The sequence below is a fragment of the Lactuca saligna genome, chromosome 4 (assembly GCF_052625555.1).
Source record: "Lactuca saligna cultivar CGN05327 chromosome 4, ASM5262555v1, whole genome shotgun sequence".
NCBI lineage: Eukaryota > Viridiplantae > Streptophyta > Magnoliopsida > Asterales > Asteraceae > Lactuca > Lactuca saligna.
In genome coordinates, this window is record NC_136420.1 from 123,810,218 (window position 1) to 123,832,543 (window position 22,326).

The window sequence follows — 22,326 nt, forward strand, 5'->3', positions numbered from 1 at the left end:
AAATGCCATGTTTTTTATATTATATCACGTAAATGATATTTTGGGACCAACTCCGCAATAACAAACATTTCAAAGTAAAAACAAAACGTTTAAAATGACTGTAACAGATGGGGATGTCACATTTAAGACAATGGTAACGTTCAGTAGTTCATCGGAGACTATGGTGATGACGACACCAGAATTTGAGAGGGAGATTATAACAAACATTTCAAACTTCAGGTGTCTTCAGCGGTTGCAGATGCAAGTGATAAAGGAAAGGGGGAAGGAGAAAGAAGATGAACTGATGATGGGTGAAGTGATGGAAGTGGTAGCTTCAACCTATCTCTCTCTAGCTCCAAAGATGAACTTAAGAAGATGAATGATGAGGATTGAAAGATGTGGGTAAGATTAGGGTAGAGGGTAAGTGTTTGTGGTGGTGGGCTTATTTTTTGTTTGTTTGTTTGTTTTTTTTTTTTTTTTGAATTGTTAATAACAAACAAATAAAAAAATATATAAATGTAAAATTAGTCATTTTATGTTTAGATAGTTAAAGTTAAATTTTAAAAGTAATGATTAAAAATAAAATTTGACATTTGGACGAGGACGAATCCTGTAATTTATTATTATTATTATTATTTTCGTAGTTTTGACAACCTAAAACATTATCCTTCACACCGGATAAATTGATTGATAGAGAAACAATAGTCAATTAACTACTATAATGTTGAAAACTAAGCATTGATTTATATTTGGTTTATTCATTTTTCAATATCATCAACAAGGGGGAAATCATAAACAGTCGCAGGTGCGTCGATAGAAACCCTAATCAAATCTCTCATAAAAAATTCATCTTCGAACCCCTTCTATCCTCTTCGTCCTGAAATTCCATGGTAGCTCCATTTCAAATCCTTCCGTTGAAACCGAGGAAAACCAACAAAAAAGCTAGACTTTTGGTGGATCCTGCAAATGCCTTTCTCGTATTAAAGTAACCACAACGGATAGTTGCCTAGCCTGATCGCCGAGTAAGTGTATCACTGTCCACATTACTTGAGTGTTCCTGTATGCTACTTTGTTCTTTTGTTGGCAATCGAAGTATAATCTTTTGCAAAATGCCAAAATTACGACAATCTTCCTTCCCCTCGACCGATATCTGTTTGCCACTCTTAAGCACATTGGACTTATTAATTTTTTAAGAATGAGATTCACGAAGTAGGATAATTTTAGTGCTACATGTGAGAAGGAATCTAACTTAATTGGAAATTTGGAAAGTACTAGACATGCAGTTGATATCTCTAGTGTTTTCACGATTGATCATATACTGAATTTGATATGAATGCATAGTTATTGATGTTCTTTCATTAATCAGAATTCTGTAATCAATCGGATACAAAAACTGTTTGGAGATATGGACGAGCTTCATGAGAACGAATCAGCAATGCAGATGCCAAACAAGAATCCAACATACCATCCACACACACATTACATACAAGAGCAAGAACATGATTTAAGTAATGGGAACATGATTCAGAATGAGGATCAGGATGATATTGGGTCTGATCCAGGAAACCTGTCATCAGATAACCATAATGCAATGATGGCACGTGGCAGCATTGAGGATACAAACCAGCTTACACTCTCTTTCCAGGGCCAGGTTTATGTGTTTGATTCAGTCTCTCCTGAGAAGGTATATGAATCTGTTTCACTTATGAGTTATGAGTTATGTATAAAAGAAATGAAGTTATGTTGATCAGGTTCAAGCTGTTCTTTTACTACTGGGTGGGCGTGAAACATCCTCAAGCATGCCTTACATGTCATTAACCCATTATCTGCAAAGTAACAGGGTATGTAATATGTATGAGTCAATGATACAGGTTTACCTTCTACTTTATTATAATTTATATTTTTAATTTACTTTTTTAACAGGATCTGGGGAGTACTCCACAACGGTTAAATGTTCCACAGAGACTGGCATCACTGATGAGATTCCGTGAGAAGAGGAAAGAACGGAATTTTGAGAAGAAAATTCGTTACACTGTTCGCAAGGAAGTGGCACTCAGGTAATATCATAATCATAGGTGATTATTTGGGAATTGAAGAAAATGTGGTTATAATGGGATATTGTTTGATTGTAGGATGCAAAGGAATAAAGGGCAATTTACTTCTTCAAAGAGTGTTCATGAAGATTCTGCAGCTACAAGTTGGGATTCAAACCAAGGTGGTTGGCACTCAGATGGTAGTGGTTCCCAGCATCAAGAAACCGCGTAAGACAGCTTCCATATAATATATATACAGCTAAAAAAAAAAACAAAACAAAACCTTTTGGAAACTCTTTGTTTATTATGCTATGTGAGTTTGGAATGTGAATATGTATGTGATTGTCAGGTGTAGGCATTGTGGGATCAATGAGAAATCTACTCCATTGATGCGCAGAGGACCTGATGGACCTAGGACACTCTGTAATGCATGTGGGTTGATGTGGGCAAATAAGGTGGCTTCTTTTCTTTTTTGATTCAGTTCATATGCTGATATTCATACTCATACCATTTGTCCATTTTACCTAAATCTGAGTCAAATGGGTGGAAAGTTGCCTAGACTATATTCAAATGCTTACAAACCGTCTGCATTGCTTTATTAAAAAAAAGAACTAGGTTATGGTTTGCACAGGATAATTCAAATATATTAATGATATACAGAAGAACGTGTGTTGTTAATTGTTAATTGTTAATTGTTATGAATATGATGGAATGATGATATGTAGGGAACTTTAAGGGATTTGTCAAAGGCAGTTGCAGCAACTCCTGTGGGAAAGAGTCCCTCTTTGAACCAACGACATGAGGATGAGGTGGGGTTTTATTTTATGAATTATAAATTATAATAATAATTATTATACAGATTATAATTATGAATTATAGTTGACCCGTTAGGTTGACGCTGTAAATGTAACGCAGAATGGAAACATGGATTCTGAACAAATGGTGGTTACAGGAAACAGTCGTGATTCATAATCGTAAGTCAAAAGTCTGTTGCTAATGTGCGCAAGATCTGGTGGTTACTTACGTGTGAGTTGTGAGGAGAGTGAGTCTGTTGCTAATATGCGCAACTGCAAAGCAAGGTGAGTGAGATTGAAAAGTAGGGAAGACGAATTTGCCATGAGAGAGAATGTGAATTTGAGGTGAAAGAAAGGTGGAGGGCCCATTGAGATCTGAGATAGATCGCTTTGAAGAAACGGAATCACGGATTGTAGGCAAGGAATTAACTTAGATTCACATCATATCTGTAAGACTGTAACTACAGATCTAATTCAATTTTTTTATTATATATTATATATTACTTAAGTCGGCAGCTACCGATTATTCTTTTTAATCCTTTTTCTTTTGCATATATTCTTTGGTTCATGGAGGGGCAAACTCAAAGTACTTATTAGAGTAGTGTTTTTGAGCCACGTGGAGGGGCAAACTCAAAGTAACTCAAACTTATTAATGTTTTCAACACCATGTTATTAAAACTAAAGAGAAAATCAAAGACGAATTTATATAACGCATTTGAATGTCGTGGGTGTTTATATGGTCATCAGTGTAAACCTTAATTCCGGTAACAATTATGATCTACTTTTTCATTGTCGGTCGTAACATTGGTTAATAAAAGATGTCGGTGTGGTTTTTTTTTAAATGGTCATTGATAAAACAAATAAACACAAACACATTTTACGGGAGAACATAGGCCGGTAGATGTACCTTACCATATGTTTGTATTGTTATGTTATTTTTTCATTCGTCTTACAAAATTGATGAATATCATATCATATTTTATCATATTTTTATTTAATTTTAAATATATATAAATAATATATAATATTATATTTTGTTTATAAGGAATTAAAAACTATAATCTTGATATAAATTTTATAACTTTTTAATAAATATATGATTTAATATTTAAAAAAGAAAAAAAAATGCAACAAAACCATGACTCATGACAAACATGCCACACTCTTCAATTGGGGGTATGTTTACCGCACACCACCATAGTGTGCGGTAAATTGCAGTCTATGTGGTAAGAGGGGTTAGGTTAGGATAAAAAACAAAATATTAAAAAATCTATTTGGATTCATATTTGGGAGGTCTATGATCACCCAAGCAATCTATCTCTTCTATATAATTCAAAAATATAGAACATTGATATGGAGAATATATATGATAGCATTCTGTAGGAGTGATTTGAAGGTCTTATAACATTTCATACCCCTGTTTTATCGTAGAGTTATGCTATATTTAGTGTAAAAATAGAATTAGTGTTTTCCAACTTCATTCTATTATTTAAACCAAATATAAAATTATGAATAATAAATTTTAAATTTGTAGTTACATTATTCATCTATTCTATAAGTAGAGTTTAACTTTTATTTCTCATATGTGGTCGGTCAAGTTTGAATTTATATATATTTACTTTATTTAATTTGTTTTAATTTTGACTTTATATATTTGGTATTTATTTAATTGTATTGTTATATTTTAAATGTGATAAATGTTTCAAATATATTTAAAATTCACTTTTTAATTATTTGTAACACATACATGCATTATTTTATATAATATGATATTCAAAGACGTACATGATCTTTATGCACCAATCGAAGCTGTAAAAGTCATTATAGAGGTTGAAACGATGGTGAATGAAAATACCCAATGTCAACAATTTTTGCTTGGTATATACACACCGAAGACAAAAAAATCTCAGTTTGATCAATGAAATCTCTATCTGATCGTTTGTGGGAAAGATATCCCCACATGAATGTTTATTATTTCCTTAAATTTATTTGTTATGTTTCTTTAAATGTAGGCGTTATATATATATATATATATATATATATATATATATATATATATATATATATATATATATATATATATATATATATAATCTTAATATTTTTATAAACAAGTGTGTATAATTATTTTTATATGTTACGAATGAAAATATTTATTTAATAAAATCTTAATTTTATTAATATCACAATTAAATTTAATTACTTTATATGAATTATTTGTTTAATTATATTTATTTAATAATCCAATTTTAAACTTAACAAAACAAAAAGATTTTAAACAATTTGTTAAAATCTTGTAAATTGAAAGGATTTAATGAAAATGTAAAAAAGTTTAAGAAATAACATAAAATGTAAAAAAGTTTAAGAAATAACATAATTGTCGTCTTGTTCCTTTATCCAATCACCATTGTCGTTAAGTAACATAAAAAAAAACTTGTACTGCTGAAACATTATAATTGTCGTTATGTTCCTTTCTCTGATCACTACTGTCGTTAAGTGGCATCGAAAAAACTTGTACTGTTGATGCCATTGTTCATATCGAAAAAACACAAACTCTTCACTGTGTTTCACCACCAAAATATCTGAGAGACCACTCTTGTTCCTCGCTCTGAATCAAATTGAGATTGTTGAATCATTGTCAGTGTTTAGTATTTAGTGATGTTCTAGTATCGTAAATACAATACTTGTTTCTCATAAAGTATTAGGTTTGCCTTTTCTAATTTATTTATTTTTATATACATTAACAATGGTCAAAGACGATGGAGATTAAAAGGCTTCATCTTGTGGGTTTGAATGTGTTAATGGTGGATCTTTATGGTCTAATAATGTACAAAATTAAACGGACGTAGTACAAAATGGAAAATTATCTGGTGATAATTTAGGCATTTTAGTATATGAAGATGATGGTGTATTTTTGCCACATTCCAATACCACATATAAGAAATGGTATACTATGAAAAGAAGAAAGAGAAATAGAGAGATAGAGAGAGGGATGAGGAGTCAGGAATCAAAATCCACAACCTGTTTAAAAAAAATGAAAGTTAGCAATTTTAAAATCACAGGTACTATAACTACAAAATCAACAAACCACAAGGACCAAATTAACAGTTTTCTTTAGATAAAAATACAATAAGAAAAAGTAAAAGTACATGTAAATATATAAGAATAAGAATAAAAAAAATATTGGGTAATCAGTCAATTGAATTGGTGTGTTCCGTTGTCATCATTGTCGTCGTCTTCTCTTCCTCCATCTCCACCCTGCTCCGTTTCCTCCGGCGACAACACAGATTCATCCGAATTCGGGAGAGGCTGCCAACCAGATCCATCTTTCCGTTTGTTCCACCCACTTCTCTTTTTAACCAGCCGTTGCCTGTAACATGCAGTCGGAATTTGTTTTGCTTTTCTCACACCACTTGTAGGTTAGGGTTCTATTTAACTAATCCGAACATTGTTAAGAGATAGAGAGAAAAAATGGCAAGGACCAGGTCGTCCTCATCGTCGAACACATGGAGGTACGTGAATCCGGCCTATTACTTGAAACGACCCAAACGTCTTGCTCTACTCTTCATGGCTTTCGTCTCTGTCTCTTTCTTTGTGTGGGATCGCCAAACTCTAGTCCGAGAACACGAGGTATGGTGTATATATAATTATATATGTATCTATCTACTTTTTTTCGTTTCGAATTCCGTTCATTTGTCGTCAGATCTACTTCTTTATAGCGAAACAAGTACTGCATCAATTTTCTCTAATGTAAACTAGTCAAGATCTTCCCCCCGGGTCACCATTCTGAGCGTTACAGCGCATCATTATTTATATAGAAAAACGCATCGTGATTTGAATTCAACTCATTTGAAGAGATACATTTTCTCTATTGCCAAAAAAAAGAACTACCTTGGCTTTGATATCAAAGCGGGTGCTTTCTTCTACTCCATTAAAGTACCATGTATGACATCTGAATATAAAATTCCATCTCTCTTTGCCCACAACTTGTTTCCAACTATGTTGTGACGATAGGTATGCAAATTTTGGTAATGGCACACACTGGGATATAATCATGGGCAAAGAAAGCTGGAATTTTCCATTATCACGAATCCCATTTCCCTTTACTAGGCAATGCATCTGAGATACTCTTTAAGTGCCACTGATATGTACAGTACTTCTGGAATTATGATACTTGATGTATGCAACATGCTACCAAAATTCGTTGACATTAGCATTAAACCTAAATTCTATTGGATTAGTTAGTTGTAACCTACTTGCTTTGTTGCTAATATATAAAAACTTCCACTGAATGGCAGGATGAGCTCTTTAAGTTAAAAGAAGAACTGCTTCAGTTGCAAAATCAGGTAACATATTGTGATTTTCTTGTCAAGATCCATACACCCTTCAAATTATTCGTAAATGGCTTTTGTTTTCTTGAATTCCTTTTAGTGCTTTCCGGTTTACAGTTACATAATCATGCATTGACTGCTTATATTGACGTCTTGCAGCTAGAAGAATTAAAGCCTGATGATAGCATAGTTAAGAAGATCAACACAACAAGCAAAAATCTTGATGATCTTCCAATTGATCCCATTGAGAATCAACGAAGAGAAAAAGTAAAAGATGCTATGGTTCATGCTTGGACATCATATGAAAAATATGCATGGGGCCATGATGAACTTCAGGTACATCATCATTTCTAATTTTGACAGACAAGTGTTATCCAATAATCTCTAGGCTTTATATATATATACCATTATCTTTTATGTTAGTTTGAGTTTCCAAAAAAAAAAAACTTTTTTTTTTTGGCTAGCCACAATCCAAGAATGGTGTTGATAGCTTTGGTGGACTTGGTGCGACTTTAATTGACTCTCTTGATACATTATATATAATGGGTCTTGACGAGGAGTTCCAAAGGGCAAAAGAGTAAGATTCAGTAACTCTTTTCTTTAAAGCTCTTTCAATAACATATGCTCCTTGTTTTGAGTCTAACAAGATAATGTATGACAGGTGGATTACAAATTCTTTGGATTTCAATAAGAACTATGATGCGAGTGTGTTTGAAACAACCATAAGGTTGCTTTGTAAGGTTTAATATATTGTTCTTGTTTATAATATTGCCTTGAATTCAGGCAGTTTCCTGACTTTATTTTTGTAAGATGAGGTGCACCTAATTGTTTGAATTTTGAACTATCTAACCCTTTGTTTTTCAACAGAGTTGTAGGTGGGCTCCTGAGTGCATATGATCTATCTGGGGAGCATGTTTTTCTTGAAAAGGCTAAAGACATAGCTGATAGGTTGCTCCCTGCATGGGATACTCCTTCTGGTATCCCCTACAACATTATCAACTTGGTTAATGGTAATCCACATAACCCTGGTTGGACTGGGGTAAGTTCCAACATTCATCCATTGACCTGTGTTATGCATATTATATTTAGGACAAGACAAGAGGGCATTTTAGTCATTTCCTTTTCTTTTCTCAGGGTGACAGTATCCTAGCAGATTCAGGCACAGAGCAGCTGGAGTTTATAGCACTAAGCCAAAGAACAGGAGACCCAAAGTATCAACAAAAGGTATTTGTTTTCATGTATTATCATTATATATATACAAGAATATTATTGGAATTTTTGACAACATATGGTGATGATTGACTTCAGGTAGAGAATGTTATTCGTGAGCTGAATAAGACATTCCCTGCTGATGGATTGCTTCCCATCTATATAAATCCACACAAAGGGACAACATCATACTCCACCATTACTTTTGGGGCCATGGGGGACAGGTGCTTAATAATATTCTTTGTATTAATTGTTTTCTTATGATCTTCAATATATTAAGTTTTGTGAAAATGTAACTTTGTGCAGTTTCTATGAGTATTTACTTAAAGTGTGGATACAAGGAAACAAAACTGCAGCTGTGAAGCCTTATAGGTGAGTTAGTCATTGTAATTTTGATTAATATTACAACTGTATGTAGTTTATATATATATGAAAGAAAGTAATGAGTTATTAAAACAGAGACATGTGGGAGACATCAATGAAAGGTTTATTAACCTTGGTTCGAAGAACCGAACCATCATCTTTTGCATATATATCAGAGAAGATAGGAAGCTCTCTCATTGACAAGGTAAGAAGATTTGATTGTTTGAGTTTGAGAATCAGTTAAGAGATTATAATTTGTTGAAAACATTTTCAGATGGATGAGCTGGCATGCTTTGCTCCAGGAATGATAGCATTGGGATCATCTGGTTATGGTCCTGATGAATCCTCAAAGTTCCTGAATTTGGCAGAAGAGGTCTGTTATTTTGTTGTGTTATTTTTGTTGTTTTTTTAGTTGCTAATAATTTTGATGTGTATTATATGCAGCTTGCTTGGACATGCTATAACTTTTATCAGTCCACACCAACAAAGTTGGCTGGAGAAAACTACTTCTTCCATTCAGGGCAGGTTAGTAATTTCACATGATGATGTGTTGTTTGTTGTTTGTTGTGCAGTTTTTATTTTTCGGAGGTATTTTACTTTATTAAATGTTTAAAGTTACAGGACATGAGTGTGGGGACATCATGGAACATATTGAGGCCAGAAACAGTTGAATCACTCTTCTATTTGTGGCGTTTGACTGGTAACAAGACATACCAAGAATGGGGTTGGGACATATTCCAAGCATTTGAAAAGAATTCCCGTGTGGAATCCGGATATGTTGGATTGAAGGATGTAAGTCATCAATTAATTAATTACACTCGGATTTATATTGTATACAATTATTATTTGTTTGATTTTGTTGTGTTTATTTTTGCAGGTGAATACAGGTGTGAAAGACAATATGATGCAGAGTTTCTTTCTGGCAGAAACACTGAAATATTTGTATCTTTTATTCTCGCCACCTTCAGTGATACCTTTAGATGAATGGGTTTTCAATACAGAAGCCCATCCACTAAGAATTGTGACACGTGTTGATTCACCAGAAGCCTCCAATTCCAAACAGGGTACATCATCTAATAATATTAGGATACGTGCTAGGAAAGAAGGTCGTTTTGACAAGCCATAGGGATTTTCAAAACAACATAACACATATGTTGTTATTTTTAATATATTGTAAAAGAGATGTACTTTTTTCTCCATATTTTTTTTTGAATGTGATACTGATACAGGGTAGATACAACATATTACCCCTCTATATAGGGTCGGGAGAGGGGGAATTATTGTATTTTTTATATTTTATAGTTATATGTATACTTGAAGCGGATAACATGCAATTTGAGGGTCATTATTTACTGTGTGGTAAACGTTGAAGCACTGCATGTGCATGCAATAAATAGGTCATCTTTTACAATTACTTCATTTGTTAAACAATTTGAAGCAAATGTCGTTGAAGCTGAATGGCTACGCAACCTCTTACTCAATCCATCTTGTCCTTTATCTCATACCATAATTTGTATTGTGATGATATCGGTGTCATATACCTTGCGTCTAACCCAATTTAAAACCAAAGAACCAAACATGTGAAAATAAATTTACATTTTATTGGACATATTGTTGCACTTGGGCATTTGCTTGCATGTTCCATGCACTCACCGGTTTGCAAATATATTTACTAAGGGACTATACAACTATTTATACCAAAGCAATGCATCGCTAATCCTAATGGGTATTTCCACAAACTAACAAAATTAATGGATTAGTATCACTTGAAGTTGTTTTAATTGAACTCAATCTTGCAGATTTTGTCACTATGTTTGAAAAATAAAGAAATCAAAACAGACTTCGCATTTTTAAAAAAGAAACAAGACAATATGAATGGGTGTACTTATTTGAGTATTGGGTTTGCTATAAACGAATTTTTTGACATTTGATTTGAACTGATATGAGTATGAGGTGGTTATAAGGTGCCACGTGGTTTTGTTTGACAGTGTACAGCAAGAGCGCACACACACACACTGTAAACTAACTATTATTAGTAACGAGTAATAAGTAGAAAAAACAAAAAGCCGCTAAGATGGCGGTTGTCCTCTCCTTACTTTCTTTTTTCCATATCACTCTCATCATAACCCATCATCACTTCTCAGAATCATCTCCTTTGCTCTCTACCTCTATCTACATCACATCACTGTGTGTCTTTGTTTTTCAAAAGCCAACCTACACTCGCATTATCAGATATCAATGACTACAAGCGGAACCAACGCCTCTTCTTCATCCAACACTCCTCCTCCCGACATCGAAACTGGCGTTCTTCCTCCTATCAACGCCCCCGATGACGATTTTGATGATCCTTTCGACATCACCACCACCAAGAATGCGTCCACTGAGTCTCTCAGACGCTGGAGGGTACGTAATTAATAAACTTTTTCCAATCGTCATTCATCTTAAAAAAGATTACATTTTGTGTTCCATGGCTGATCGGGATATATATATATATATCCTCACTTCAAAACGATGCACATGCAACCACAATCTTGACAAACTGACAAAATATACACCGAACATATACATATCTTAATCGTTCCTATCTACTGTGTTGCGATTTGAGTTTATTTACCTCTTGAAAGGTCATACTTTTTAGCATCCGTAATAACTTAATAACATCTAATCTAGTTATCTTTCCTTTTTGGATCTGAAAGTGATTTACATGTGATTGTGAGAGTGTGAGTATTCAGATCAATGTGGAGTGATATATATGCTGAAATACTGAGATTACAACTACTGGATATAGGTTTAGTAATTGAAGTGGGATTTTGAACTCATTGTAATTTATTGTCCTATATATACAGCAAGCTGCCCTTGTGCTTAATGCTTCACGTCGCTTCCGATACACATTGGACTTGAGAAAGAATGAAGAGCAGGAAAAAAGGAGAAGGATGATCAGGTCACATGCTCAAGTCATAAGGGTAATCTTGTCCATAATTTTGTAAATATATATATATACCTTCCCAATCCCAAGTTTGGTTATATATATATATATATATATATATATATATATATATATATATATATATATATATATATATATATATATATATATATATATATATATATATATCACCTCTTAGTTAACATCTGATCACCTTCTGTTAGGCTGCATTGCTATTCAAATTGGCTGGAGAACAAGCAGTTGGTATTTGGTCCCTCAACTTCCCTTCTGATATAAATATAATCCCTTCTTATGTTGACCTATAGCTACATTCTACTATATATAATTAATTTCACTCTATTTCCCCTTCATATTATATAGTGCTTGGACCCACTGTGATTCCTGCATCTCCAAGTTGTGGTTATGGTATTTCACTCGAGCAACTTGTTTCCATGACCAGGGACCATAATCTAACTTCTCTTCATCAATATGGAGGGGCAAGTTACTTACTAATTACTTATCAAACATATTTTTTCTTCACTATCAATATTAAAAACCTCTTTTTGATATCTATACTTATATACATATATATTTTCAGGTCCAAGGGTTATCTGAGATGTTGAAAACCAATCTGGACAGAGGAATACAAAGAGATGAAGATGAATTAAGAAACAGGAGAAATGCCTTTGGATCTAATACTTATCCTGTGAAAAAAGGAAGAAGCTTCTTTGTATGTTATATCTCTACAAAAACTATTTCTTCTTTGCTTTTATTTACAGCTGCAGCTGACCATGGCTATGTTAATTATGTTGACCACAGATGTTTCTCTGGGAAGCTTGGCAAGATTTGACACTTATTATATTGATAGTAGCTGCTGCAGCATCACTGGTGCTAGGAATAAAGACAGAGGCAAGTTAATTTGAAATAATACTCTCTCATATATATATATATATATATATATATATATATATATATATAGTCATTCAGGAGTTTGTGATCATTATGACTCCTATTTGTTTCAGTTTTTATTTGAAGGCTTGTGGTTTCCTTCTGTAGGGTATTGAAGAAGGATGGTATGATGGAGGAAGCATCACCTTTGCTGTTCTTTTGGTTATTTTTGTGACAGGTGAGGCTGTTTATTATTTATTTTTTTCCAGTGGTTATGATATTTAAAATGTACTTTCTCATATATATTGTTGTTGCTGTAAACTATAATAGCAACCAGTGATTATAGACAATCCCTGCAGTTTCAGAATCTAAATGAGGAAAAGAGAAATATACAGATAGAGGTTTGTGTGTTACGTTAATGAGTGAGATATATATTATTATTCTACCATTAGTTGTCTTCTTAACATATGCAAATTGAAGCAGATAACTAGAGATGGGAGAAGAGAGAAGATTTCAATATATGATATAGTTGTTGGTGATGTAATACCTCTAAAAATAGGTGATCAGGTAGGCTAATAAATTTTCATAAAGTTTCAAAGATACTTTTGACTTGTTTGACCCTTTATTAATTTGTTGAATTAATTTCCATGTTTGTTACAGGTCCCTGCTGATGGTCTCCTAATAAAAGGTCACTCTCTAGCCATTGATGAATCCAGCATGACTGGGGAAAGCAAGATTGTAAGCTGGTTAGACCTCCTTTTTAAATAAAAAAAACAATAAATTGAATTATTTCTTATATTTCATCTCTCACTTTCTAGGCTCACAAGGACCAAAAAACACCTTTTCTGATGTCTGGCTGCAAGGTGGCAGATGGTGCAGGAGCCATGATGGTAACTGGTGTGGGAATAAATACAGAATGGGGATTATTAATGGCAAGCATTTCAGAAGATACTGGTGAAGAAACTCCATTACAGGTTTAAATTAAATCTATCTATATATATCTCAATTTTTCTTATCACTATAATTTATATTCCATCAATGAAGTCAGATACGAATGAATAATGATGGTTGATAGGTACGCTTGAATGGTGTTGCAACATTTATAGGTATAGTTGGGCTTGCAGTAGCGTTACTTGTACTTGGTGTCCTTTTGTTTAGGTAATTAAAATCTATTTTCTTATATTTTGTGATTGTGACTATATATACTTTTTCTTTTAGTTTTTTCTAATTATTGAAAGCTGTTGTTCAGGTTCTTCACTGGTAACTCAAGAAACCCTGATGGAACTATCCAGTTTGTCCATGGAAAGACCAGTGTTAGTGAAGCAGTTGATGATGCCATAAAAATTTTCACTGCTGCAGTAAGTTTCTTATGCATCTATCTATATATGTGGATTATCTCGGATCCTTTTGTGTTCTTAACTAATGGCTGAAGTATTTATAGGTCACCATTGTGGTTGTTGCAGTTCCTGAAGGGCTTCCATTGGCTGTAACATTGACGTGAGTGTAATTAATTTTACAAAAAAGTTATATTTTGGATTTTGATTTAAATTTTCTTGAATTTACAGGTTAGCATACTCGATGAAGAAGATGATGGCAGATAAGGCATTGGTGCGTAGACTCTCAGCTTGTGAAACTATGGGGTCTGCAACTACTATCTGCAGTGATAAAACTGGAACATTAACACTAAATCAGGTTAGTTTTTTTTTTTTAATGTTATTTAACATAATTAGTCCTAATGTTATATGATTATTTAAAAGTAAATGTTACATGTCACATGTCACAGATGACTGTAGTTGAGGCATATGTGGGACAAAAGAAAATTGATCCTCCTGAAGATGGTTTGCAATATCATTCGACTGTTTCCTCTTTGTTAAATGAGGGAATTGCACAGAATACAGCTGGCAGTGTTTTCTCCTCTAAGGTACTATAAATCTTGTCATTTGTTTGTGTAGCTAGCTCTTTATTTATTTATTTATTAGTATTAATATAATATTATCAATTCTTTGTTGATAGGATGGTGCATGTATAGAAGTTTCTGGATCTCCAACAGAAAAGGCTATCCTCCATTGGGGTGTCAAGGTTCTATTTGCATGTTTTCTATTAAGTTTTATCTCTGTGTGAGTGTGTGTTTTAAGTTTATATAAATGAAAAATGACTTCACATTGCAGATTGGGATGAACTTTGATGCTGTCAGAAATCAATCCACCCTTCTACACGTCTCTCCTTTTAACTCAACAAAAAAACGAGGTGGCGTTGTGTTACAAGGGGTGAGTGATTTTGTTTAACTAAAGTTTAAAAATAAATTTAATTTTTTATGATTTATGATCAACAACACAGGGGGATTCTCAAGTTCGTATACATTGGAAGGGAGCAGCTGAAATAGTGTTGGCTTCATGTAAAGAATATGTTGACACAGATGGTTCCTTGCACTCCATTGACAATGATATGGTGAGTATTTAAGTTAAGTCATTGTGGTTGACTATATTTAGATAATTCTTTACAACACACATTTTGAGGTATAATTTTTACAGGAATATTTTGAAAAAGCTATTCAGGAGATGGCTGCAAGAAGCTTGAGGTGTGTTGCAATTGCTTACAGAAACTATGATGTAGATGGTGTTCCTGTGGATGAAGAACAGCTAGCAGAATGGAATTTACCTGAAGATGATCTTGTTCTACTTTCTATTGTGGGTATAAAGGTACCCATCATATCTTCTTTGTTTACAAAATTACGCCAATATTTTTTACAAAACAATTATTTTTACTGAATGTACATTGTGCAGGATCCTCCTCGAGTAGGTGTAAGAAATGCAGTAAAGTTATGTACAGATGCTGGTGTGAAGGTTAGGTTTTGGTTTCTCACACGTATTTTATGTTTCTAGATAAGAATTAAAAAAAAATAAAAATACAAGTGATTTATCTGTAGAAATTATGTATGTATAATGTATTAATTATAGGTTCGGATGGTGACTGGGGATAATATTCAAACAGCAAAAGCAATTGCCATGGAGTGTGGAATACTTGATTCAAGTGAAGATGCAACAGAGCCAAATATTATTGAAGGAAAGACATTTCGTGAGTATTCAGAGAAAGAAAGAGAATATACTTCCAAGCATATATCGGTGTGTTCTAAGATTTTGATACTTGTTATAATAATAATAATAATAATCAATGATTAAAGTGGTTAATTTTGACATGTGTATGTGGATTTATTATTATTATATATATAGGTAATGGGAAGATCTTCCCCTAGTGATAAACTATTACTTGTGCAAACACTTCGTAAGCTTGGGGAAGTTGTTGCTGTTACTGGAGATGGAACAAATGATGCCCCTGCACTTCATGAGGTTTAAATTTAATAATTTATCTTGTTTTTTTATACATGTTTTTATATTTATTTACCTTTTTTTTGTTTTTTGTATATATATGTCAGGCTGATATAGGTCTTGCCATGGGCATTCAAGGAACTGAAGTTGCAAAAGAAAGCTCCGACATCATCATTTTGGATGATAATTTTGCTTCAGTCGTAAAGGTGTGTGCAAAAGGAGAACTTGAATTTCTTATTTTTGTAACTTTTGTGTCAATTATTTAGTATATATATATATATATGTATATTTTTTTTGGCACATATATATATAGGTTGTGCGGTGGGGTCGGTCTGTCTATGCAAATATTCAGAAATTTATCCAGTTCCAGCTTACAGTTAATGTTGCAGCACTTGTGATAAATGTTGTGGCAGCAATTTCTTCTGGAGATGTACCTTTAAACACTGTGCAGCTTCTTTGGGTTAATCTCATCATGGACACCCTTGGAGCTTTGGCATTGGCCACTGAACCTCCCACTGATCATCTTATGCATAGATCTCCTGTTGGCCGAAGGTATCCATCCATCCATCCATACATACATACATACATACATACACATACATGAAGTTGACTCTCTTTTTTTTTCTCAGGGAGCCTCTTGTGACGAATATCATGTGGAGGAACTTGATTATACAGGTACAATTATCATAATATCTACCATTTTCATATTATGATCATCTTTCTTCATTATAATGATCGAAATTATATGGTTTGACAGGCTTTATATCAAGTTGCAGTTCTTCTTGTCTTCAACTTCCGTGGTCTAGCTATACTTAAGTTAAAGAACAATGAACATGGAAATGCTGTGAAGAATACTTTAATATTCAATGGATTTGTCCTATGTCAAGTAAGGCGTTTATGATTTATCCGATTTTAAGAAGTAATGTAGAATATGGGAATCTTGTGCTCCTAACCTTCATTTTGGTTATTGTGGGGAAATGATCTCAAAGATTCCCAACAACCTGACATGAAAAATAAAATAAGGAAATTTGAAAACAAAATATACGTGGAAAAATCCCAAAGGCCTATAGAGAAAAATCCATTATATGACAAATTGTTACAATCATTACTTACACTCGCCCTCCAAAAGTTTGACTCACTTGACTCACACACATATACACTCTAATGTAAGAGTAGAGAAGAAAGGATCAAATACTTAAAAGTATACTATTAATCCCGGACACTTTAAAACCAAAGAATTGATCCCTTTTATTGGAATGGAGCCCACTCCATCTTTTCTGTTGCCATTTATGTGGATGTGGGACAATCAGTTTTTAATTTTTATTTTAGGCAAATCTCAGTAACTATGATATACCAAAAAGATGGCTGATATTTTCTTAAAAGCACTTGGACCATGTGACAGCTCTCTTCCTTAAATGACAAAATAGTACAGCTCACTTCATTTATTACTCTGTGTATTCCATTTAAATTAGCTGTTAATGTCTAAATCCGGTTTGTAATTACAGATATTCAACGAGTTCAATGCTCGAAAACCAGATGAAATGAATGTATTTTCTGGAGTGACTAAAAATTATCTTTTTATGGGCATAGTAGGAACAACCTTCATTCTTCAGGTAAAGATAAAGACAAGGTTCCCTTATTTTGTGAATTACATAATACAAGTGCAGAATTTTGAGTATGGTAATTGTTGTTGCAAACAAAACAGGTCATGATTATTCAATTCCTAGGAAAGTTCACATCAACAGTTAGACTTAGTTTCAATCTATGGATTCTCTCTATTGGTATTGGAATTTTCAGGTTAGTTCTGTTTTTTTTTTTTTTATTTATGAATCATTAACATGGTTGAATAAAGAAGTAAATAATTAACATTATTGATGATTACTTATTATGATCTTACAGTTGGCCTCTTGCAATTGCTGGAAAACTGATTCCAGTTCCAGAGACTCCATTGGCAAAAGTCTTCAGCAAACCATATCAACACTGCATTGCTTCTCGTAACCGCTGAATTTCATTCATTTATTTTATTTCATTTCTTCATGTAGAAACAATTATGTTTAAAGAACACTAGGCGATAAATTTTAATATCAAGGAGAAAAAAGAAATACAAAGGTGTGAAAACACTTGCACACACAAAAAAGTGTTTGAATGTAAAAAAAAAAAAAAAAAGAAGATAGTTATAGTTACATTACATAAATTGAAGACAATCACATTTGAACACTATATTTTAAGAAGAAGAAGAAGAAGGAAAAAATCAAACTAGCAGAAACATGAATAGGCCATGTGATTCTTCTTTGAAACATATCGTGAGACATAATTGGCAACAGAAGCAGAAGAAGCAGGAGGAATATTTGCAGGAACAAGTATTTGAGTCTTGCCTGTTGCTATTCTTTTTCCAGCAACATTTGCATAAAACAAACCTGAGATTGCTGGAACAAATACATCACTCTGTGAACATATGTAGAAGTCAATCACCTTCTCATACTCTGATTCAAGAAACTTTGACTTCTTGTCCATTGGCATTATTCCCTCCTGAAATATCAATCAATCAATATCACTCAAATCTAATTCAAATCAAATCAAAAAAATTCACATGTTGTATCTCACCTTTGTGTAAGATTTGGGGAAGAGGTCTTTTAAAGCATCAAGGCTGCTATCCCATCTTGATTGAGTCAGATATATAGCAGTATCTTTATCAAAACCAAGTTTTCTTAAAAACAATGCAATCTCTTGTGGACTATAACATTTCTTTGATCCAGCACTATTTCCTTGACAACCCTTGTGGTCTAACATGTCAAGCCTCAAGTCAACTGCTACAAATTGTCCATCTGATTTGCGACTTAGGGTTTTAAGTCGGTCAACCATTGAGTCAACCACTTCCTGAACGTCTGGTTGAAGCTCAAGTGTTCCATATGTGGCCAAGCATCCGATTGAGTTGTCTTGTTCGATTTTGGACTTTTTCATGTTCACAGAAGGGAAGTATGTTGCTATCCTTACATTTCCTTTGCTTCTAAAAGCAGGTTCAATGTTTTCTGCAATGTAGTCTTCTGTGACTCGATTAGGAACCCTTAGAACAGCAAGATTCTTTGATGATAACTCTGAAGGTTGGGTTTTCACTACTTTCACCACTCCATCCAGGCTATTTACAAACTTCTCAATGTCATAAATGTCTCCAAAGTTTCTGGAAGATGCATCAAGTCAGTGAGTTAATACTTAATACTTAATAACAAGAAAAATGCTAGCTTTAAATGGTAAGTGGAATATGAGAATATGAGGAGTAAATGAGTAACCTCCAATCACCAGGTTCACTTCCTCTAATGTCTGGAACTACAAGATTTGCCTTTAGGTATCTTGCGACTACCACTGCATCAGCAATCTGAGTTTGACAATCCGCCATGGTCAAACATTAGACCAGATAGAGATCCAGAAAGGAGGGAAAGAAACAAGATGAAGTCAACTCAACATACCTGGGAGACATGATATTCAGGTCCATTGGTTAAGGAGAAAGTGACAAATCCTTTGGATTCATCTACTTCTTCTGCATAATTTGAAGGAAAGTTATAAACAGACATGAAATTAACATGAGTTTTGAATTAGTTATAGTCTGTTCTGTACTGACCTGAGTCTGGCTTAGACCAACAACGCTTGAGTCCACCGGATTCCTCCTTCCAAGGGCCATCGCCACCATTGCTAAGTGCAAAGCTCTGCTCCGAATCATTATTGTCATCAAAATGTTGAGTCGATCCGGCATGGTTCACCTATAACAAAAAGACAATCTCCTCAATTATCATGAATGAGAAAAGGAGTACACCAGAATCTGAACTTTTTAGATCCAATAGCAGAAGGATGTTAGAGATATAGTGAAGCGAGTTAGCAAATAAATGGATCAGAATGTATAAGGAATGGATTCAATGATCGATTACGAATGTGTATACAGTGTATAAGCAAAAGCAAGAGTGAAAGAAAGAAGCATACATGGTGAGAAATGGGAGCATCAAAGTGATCGCGCTTAATCATGTTACCAAGCATTAGAAACATGGTGACTGTAAGCACCCCTGCGACGATCTGCCTCGGATCTATCCCCATTTTGCCTCAGATCCACTTCTTTTGGCTTCTGCTGTAATATTTATTCTAATTCTAGTTCTAATACTAATGCAGCCACCATGAAAATGGAGCTTGCTTCTGCTTGTGCAAGACTAAAAGAATACCTCTTATAATATAGACCACAACGCCCAAACCCCAAAAGATAAAGACGGAGAGAGAAGAGAGAGGTGCTTCTTGGCTATAATATATTGATATTGTATTCCAATTGGTATCTTTTGTATCAGAGATTAAATATACAAAATCCCAAATGCCGACAGGGTAGTTGAGATGAGATGAGATTGGAAGTCTAGATTTTGATCAAATGAAATCTACCGCAGTTATTATTTATGAGTATCATCTATCATGATCATCATAGTCTTTTCTGTAAATGAAAAACCATACCTAAAACGTTCAATGATTAAAAACGAATAAAGAAAGATAAACCCTAATCTTTCATATCAAATGACAAGTGCTGTGGCTATTGTATATGCGGATCTTTTTGTAGCACCGACACTCAACCATGTTAGTGAAGGCCCACAGCTCTGCCTCTAGGTGTGAGACTCAGTCAAGTGGAGCCCTTTTTTCCTTCTCTTTGGTACAAGCAAACACATGACTTGTGGTTTACAAAGGTTTATAATTGTCTTTTCTTGATTTAATTACCATAATTGTTAACCATTTTTCAGATATTATGCTTCTGTTTTATTCATAAACAATATTAAATTCATCAATTAATTCTCTAAATAGTTAATATTCTCATTGCATGTTGGTGACAAAAGAAGTTGTGTCTTAACAAAAATTATCAGTTATCATGTAGTATTATATTTTTCTAACATAATATATCGCAATTACTGTTTTTTTAGTTAAAAACATATAATAATATATCGCAATTACTGTTTTTTTAGTTAAAAACATATAAATAATATTTGAGACCTTCTACAAATAAAACGCCAACTAAAAGGGGGAAGCGCGGTTGTCCGTGCACTTTCCTGAAATGACGGAAATCTAGTCCAGTGCCGTGAAGGCGATAATGTCTTACGATCTGGAGATCTCCGCGGAAACGGATACGAAAACCCAATATTACATTAAAGATGATGTGTGTTTAAGGCAATATCTAAATGATTGCAAATGAAGGCATAATTTTCTAATTTTGAAATGAAAATAGAATAAAATTAATGAATATAAGCTACATAAACATCATTGATGTGGAGGATTGTTGATTCACTTCACGTGATTGATCTTGTATGAATTAAAGTCATTAAAAAGTCATAAATCGACTTCATGTTGTTTAAATAAAAATATATATACAAAAAATCACAAATAAAAGTAACTACAAACGTATTACTTGAATAACAATTTAAAATGAACAATTACTCGGTAAGGTTTTGGGTATGAGAGGATTTCCACGCACGAAATGCTGATGTGGCATACGAGTCTACTAGTAAACACCACTCCAAAGGCTAGTGTGTGTGATGTGGAGTCAGGAGTGGAGCTTGCTATGCTTGATTACGTCCAATATAATTCATTCTTTCCAAACGGTAAAAAACCTGCCAATGAATGCATGTGTTTTTATATTAAAATAAAAATAAAAACATAAAAAGATAAATAATATGTATTTCTAAAGGGTAGTGGTCTTGTAGTAAACTTGTAGCGGAGATGATGTGGCGTAGAGGTGACATCATTTGTCTAATAGGTTGGTAATGAACATACCGTTTATTGTTACCACAGTCGGAAGTTTAAGAAGGTTTAGGTTGAATTTGCTATTATTTGATTATGGTTTAAAAGAATATAGTAAATTACACGAATGGTCTCTATGGTTTAGGGTAAATTACGCGTTTGGTCTTTAACTTATATTTTTAACCCGGAAAGTCTCTACTATTTGTTTTTGTTACGCGTTTGGTCCTTATCTTACCTAAAAAAAATTATTTTGTTCTGGATTTTTTAATTTATTTAAATAAACACACCCTAACCCCAACCCCAACCCCACCCTCACCTTACCTTTTATTTAACCTATCATCTTTTCCTATTTAAATAATAATATTTTTAGGTAAAACGGAGACCAAACGCATAACAAAAACAAAACAACACGGACTAAATACGTAACAAAAACAAATAATAGAAACTTTCCGAGTTAAAAAAATAAATTAGGGAACAAACACGTAAATTACTCGAGACCACAGGGACCATTCTTCTAATTTACTCTTAAGAATAGATCATAGATTAGGAAACCGTTGAAATATGTGGTGGCGTTTAATTATGTTTATTCCCAATTTGATAAAAAAAATGAGGTTTTGTCAGTAGTTTGTTTAATTATTGGCATTTAATATTTAAAGAACAAAAGAATAAATTAAGAAAGACGTACGTAGTATTTGGTGCTGACTATACATATTTCTTTAAGTT

General features: G+C 33.4%; 4 protein-coding genes across 8 annotated transcripts; 3 read left to right on the forward strand and 1 right to left on the reverse strand.

Annotated features, from left to right (window-relative positions):
• The first annotated feature begins 690 nt into the window (after positions 1–690).
• On the forward strand, positions 691–3,342 carry LOC145042741 (GATA transcription factor 24-like). Of its 4 annotated transcripts, none has more exons than XM_078991212.1 (8): positions 691–1,001; positions 1,346–1,663; positions 1,731–1,820; positions 1,903–2,036; positions 2,112–2,240; positions 2,362–2,467; positions 2,738–2,821; positions 2,965–3,342. In XM_078991212.1, exons 2-8 carry the CDS (start codon positions 1,385–1,387, stop codon positions 3,007–3,009), a joined length of 867 nt encoding a protein of 288 aa, XP_078847338.1. In that variant the 5' UTR covers positions 691–1,001; positions 1,346–1,384; the 3' UTR covers positions 3,010–3,342. The 4 variants fall into 4 exon arrangements, with proteins under 4 accessions (XP_078847338.1, XP_078847336.1, XP_078847339.1 ...); XM_078991210.1 differs by having other exon boundaries at positions 692–1,001; positions 2,904–3,342; XM_078991213.1 differs by having other exon boundaries at positions 692–1,001; positions 2,892–3,016.
• A 2,639-nt stretch (positions 3,343–5,981) lies between these two features.
• On the forward strand, positions 5,982–10,061 carry MNS1 (alpha-mannosidase 1). Of its 2 annotated transcripts, none has more exons than XM_078991214.1 (14): positions 5,982–6,436; positions 7,105–7,152; positions 7,297–7,473; positions 7,602–7,714; positions 7,799–7,864; positions 8,005–8,176; positions 8,272–8,361; positions 8,446–8,570; positions 8,653–8,718; positions 8,806–8,914; positions 8,984–9,082; positions 9,154–9,234; positions 9,325–9,501; positions 9,587–10,061. In XM_078991214.1, the coding sequence occupies exons 1-14, from the start codon at positions 6,278–6,280 to the stop codon at positions 9,833–9,835; spliced, it is 1,731 nt and encodes a 576-aa protein (XP_078847340.1). In that variant the 5' UTR covers positions 5,982–6,277; the 3' UTR covers positions 9,836–10,061. The 2 variants fall into 2 exon arrangements, with proteins under 2 accessions (XP_078847340.1, XP_078847341.1); XM_078991215.1 differs by having other exon boundaries at positions 9,331–9,501.
• Positions 10,062–13,347: 3,286 nt separating this feature from the next.
• Positions 13,348–18,018, forward strand: LOC145042743 (calcium-transporting ATPase 9, plasma membrane-type-like). Its single transcript, XM_078991216.1, has 20 exons — positions 13,348–13,497; positions 13,599–13,681; positions 13,773–13,881; positions 13,965–14,020; positions 14,089–14,215; positions 14,307–14,444; positions 14,537–14,602; positions 14,692–14,790; positions 14,861–14,971; positions 15,055–15,222; positions 15,307–15,366; positions 15,481–15,645; positions 15,754–15,870; positions 15,957–16,055; positions 16,163–16,401; positions 16,479–16,524; positions 16,607–16,735; positions 17,355–17,462; positions 17,555–17,646; positions 17,749–18,018. The coding sequence occupies exons 1-20, from the start codon at positions 13,372–13,374 to the stop codon at positions 17,852–17,854; spliced, it is 2,244 nt and encodes a 747-aa protein (XP_078847342.1). The 5' UTR covers positions 13,348–13,371; the 3' UTR covers positions 17,855–18,018.
• On the reverse strand, positions 17,898–20,392 carry LOC145042745 (protein MANNAN SYNTHESIS-RELATED 2-like). Its single transcript, XM_078991217.1, has 6 exons — positions 19,822–20,392; positions 19,466–19,604; positions 19,314–19,384; positions 19,137–19,222; positions 18,454–19,027; positions 17,898–18,378 (listed from the first exon to the last, which is right to left on the reverse strand). Exons 1-6 carry the CDS (start codon positions 19,930–19,932, stop codon positions 18,106–18,108), a joined length of 1,254 nt encoding a protein of 417 aa, XP_078847343.1. The 5' UTR covers positions 19,933–20,392; the 3' UTR covers positions 17,898–18,105.
• Positions 20,393–22,326: the final 1,934 nt, after the last annotated feature.

What these genes read in the sequence shown, in the direction of transcription:
- LOC145042741 (XM_078991210.1), top strand. Translation starts at nt 1,385, where the DNA reads ATGGACGAGCTTCATGAGAACGAATCAGCAATGCAGATGCCAAACAAG. An exon ending in ATTATCTGCAAAGTAACAGG is followed by an intron (nt 1,821 to 1,902) that starts GTATGTAATATG and finishes CTTTTTTAACAG; the next exon opens with GATCTGGGGAGTACTCCACA. An exon ending in ACCAACGACATGAGGATGAG is followed by an intron (nt 2,822 to 2,903) that starts GTGGGGTTTTAT and finishes TTGACCCGTTAG; the next exon opens with GTTGACGCTGTAAATGTAAC.
- MNS1 (XM_078991214.1), top strand. Translation starts at nt 6,278, where the DNA reads ATGGCAAGGACCAGGTCGTCCTCATCGTCGAACACATGGAGGTACGTG. An exon ending in ATAACCCTGGTTGGACTGGG is followed by an intron (nt 8,177 to 8,271) that starts GTAAGTTCCAAC and finishes TTCTTTTCTCAG; the next exon opens with GGTGACAGTATCCTAGCAGA. An exon ending in TTTGGGGCCATGGGGGACAG is followed by an intron (nt 8,571 to 8,652) that starts GTGCTTAATAAT and finishes AACTTTGTGCAG; the next exon opens with TTTCTATGAGTATTTACTTA.
- LOC145042743 (XM_078991216.1), top strand. Translation starts at nt 13,372, where the DNA reads ATGTCTGGCTGCAAGGTGGCAGATGGTGCAGGAGCCATGATGGTAACT. An exon ending in ACTCCATTGACAATGATATG is followed by an intron (nt 14,972 to 15,054) that starts GTGAGTATTTAA and finishes TAATTTTTACAG; the next exon opens with GAATATTTTGAAAAAGCTAT. An exon ending in ATACTTCCAAGCATATATCG is followed by an intron (nt 15,646 to 15,753) that starts GTGTGTTCTAAG and finishes TTATATATATAG; the next exon opens with GTAATGGGAAGATCTTCCCC.
- LOC145042745 (XM_078991217.1), bottom strand. Translation starts at nt 19,932, where the DNA reads ATGGGGATAGATCCGAGGCAGATCGTCGCAGGGGTGCTTACAGTCACC. An exon ending in TTGGTCTAAGCCAGACTCAG is followed by an intron (nt 19,385 to 19,465) that starts GTCAGTACAGAA and finishes CAAATTATGCAG; the next exon opens with AAGAAGTAGATGAATCCAAA. An exon ending in CTGAATATCATGTCTCCCAG is followed by an intron (nt 19,223 to 19,313) that starts GTATGTTGAGTT and finishes TGTCAAACTCAG; the next exon opens with ATTGCTGATGCAGTGGTAGT.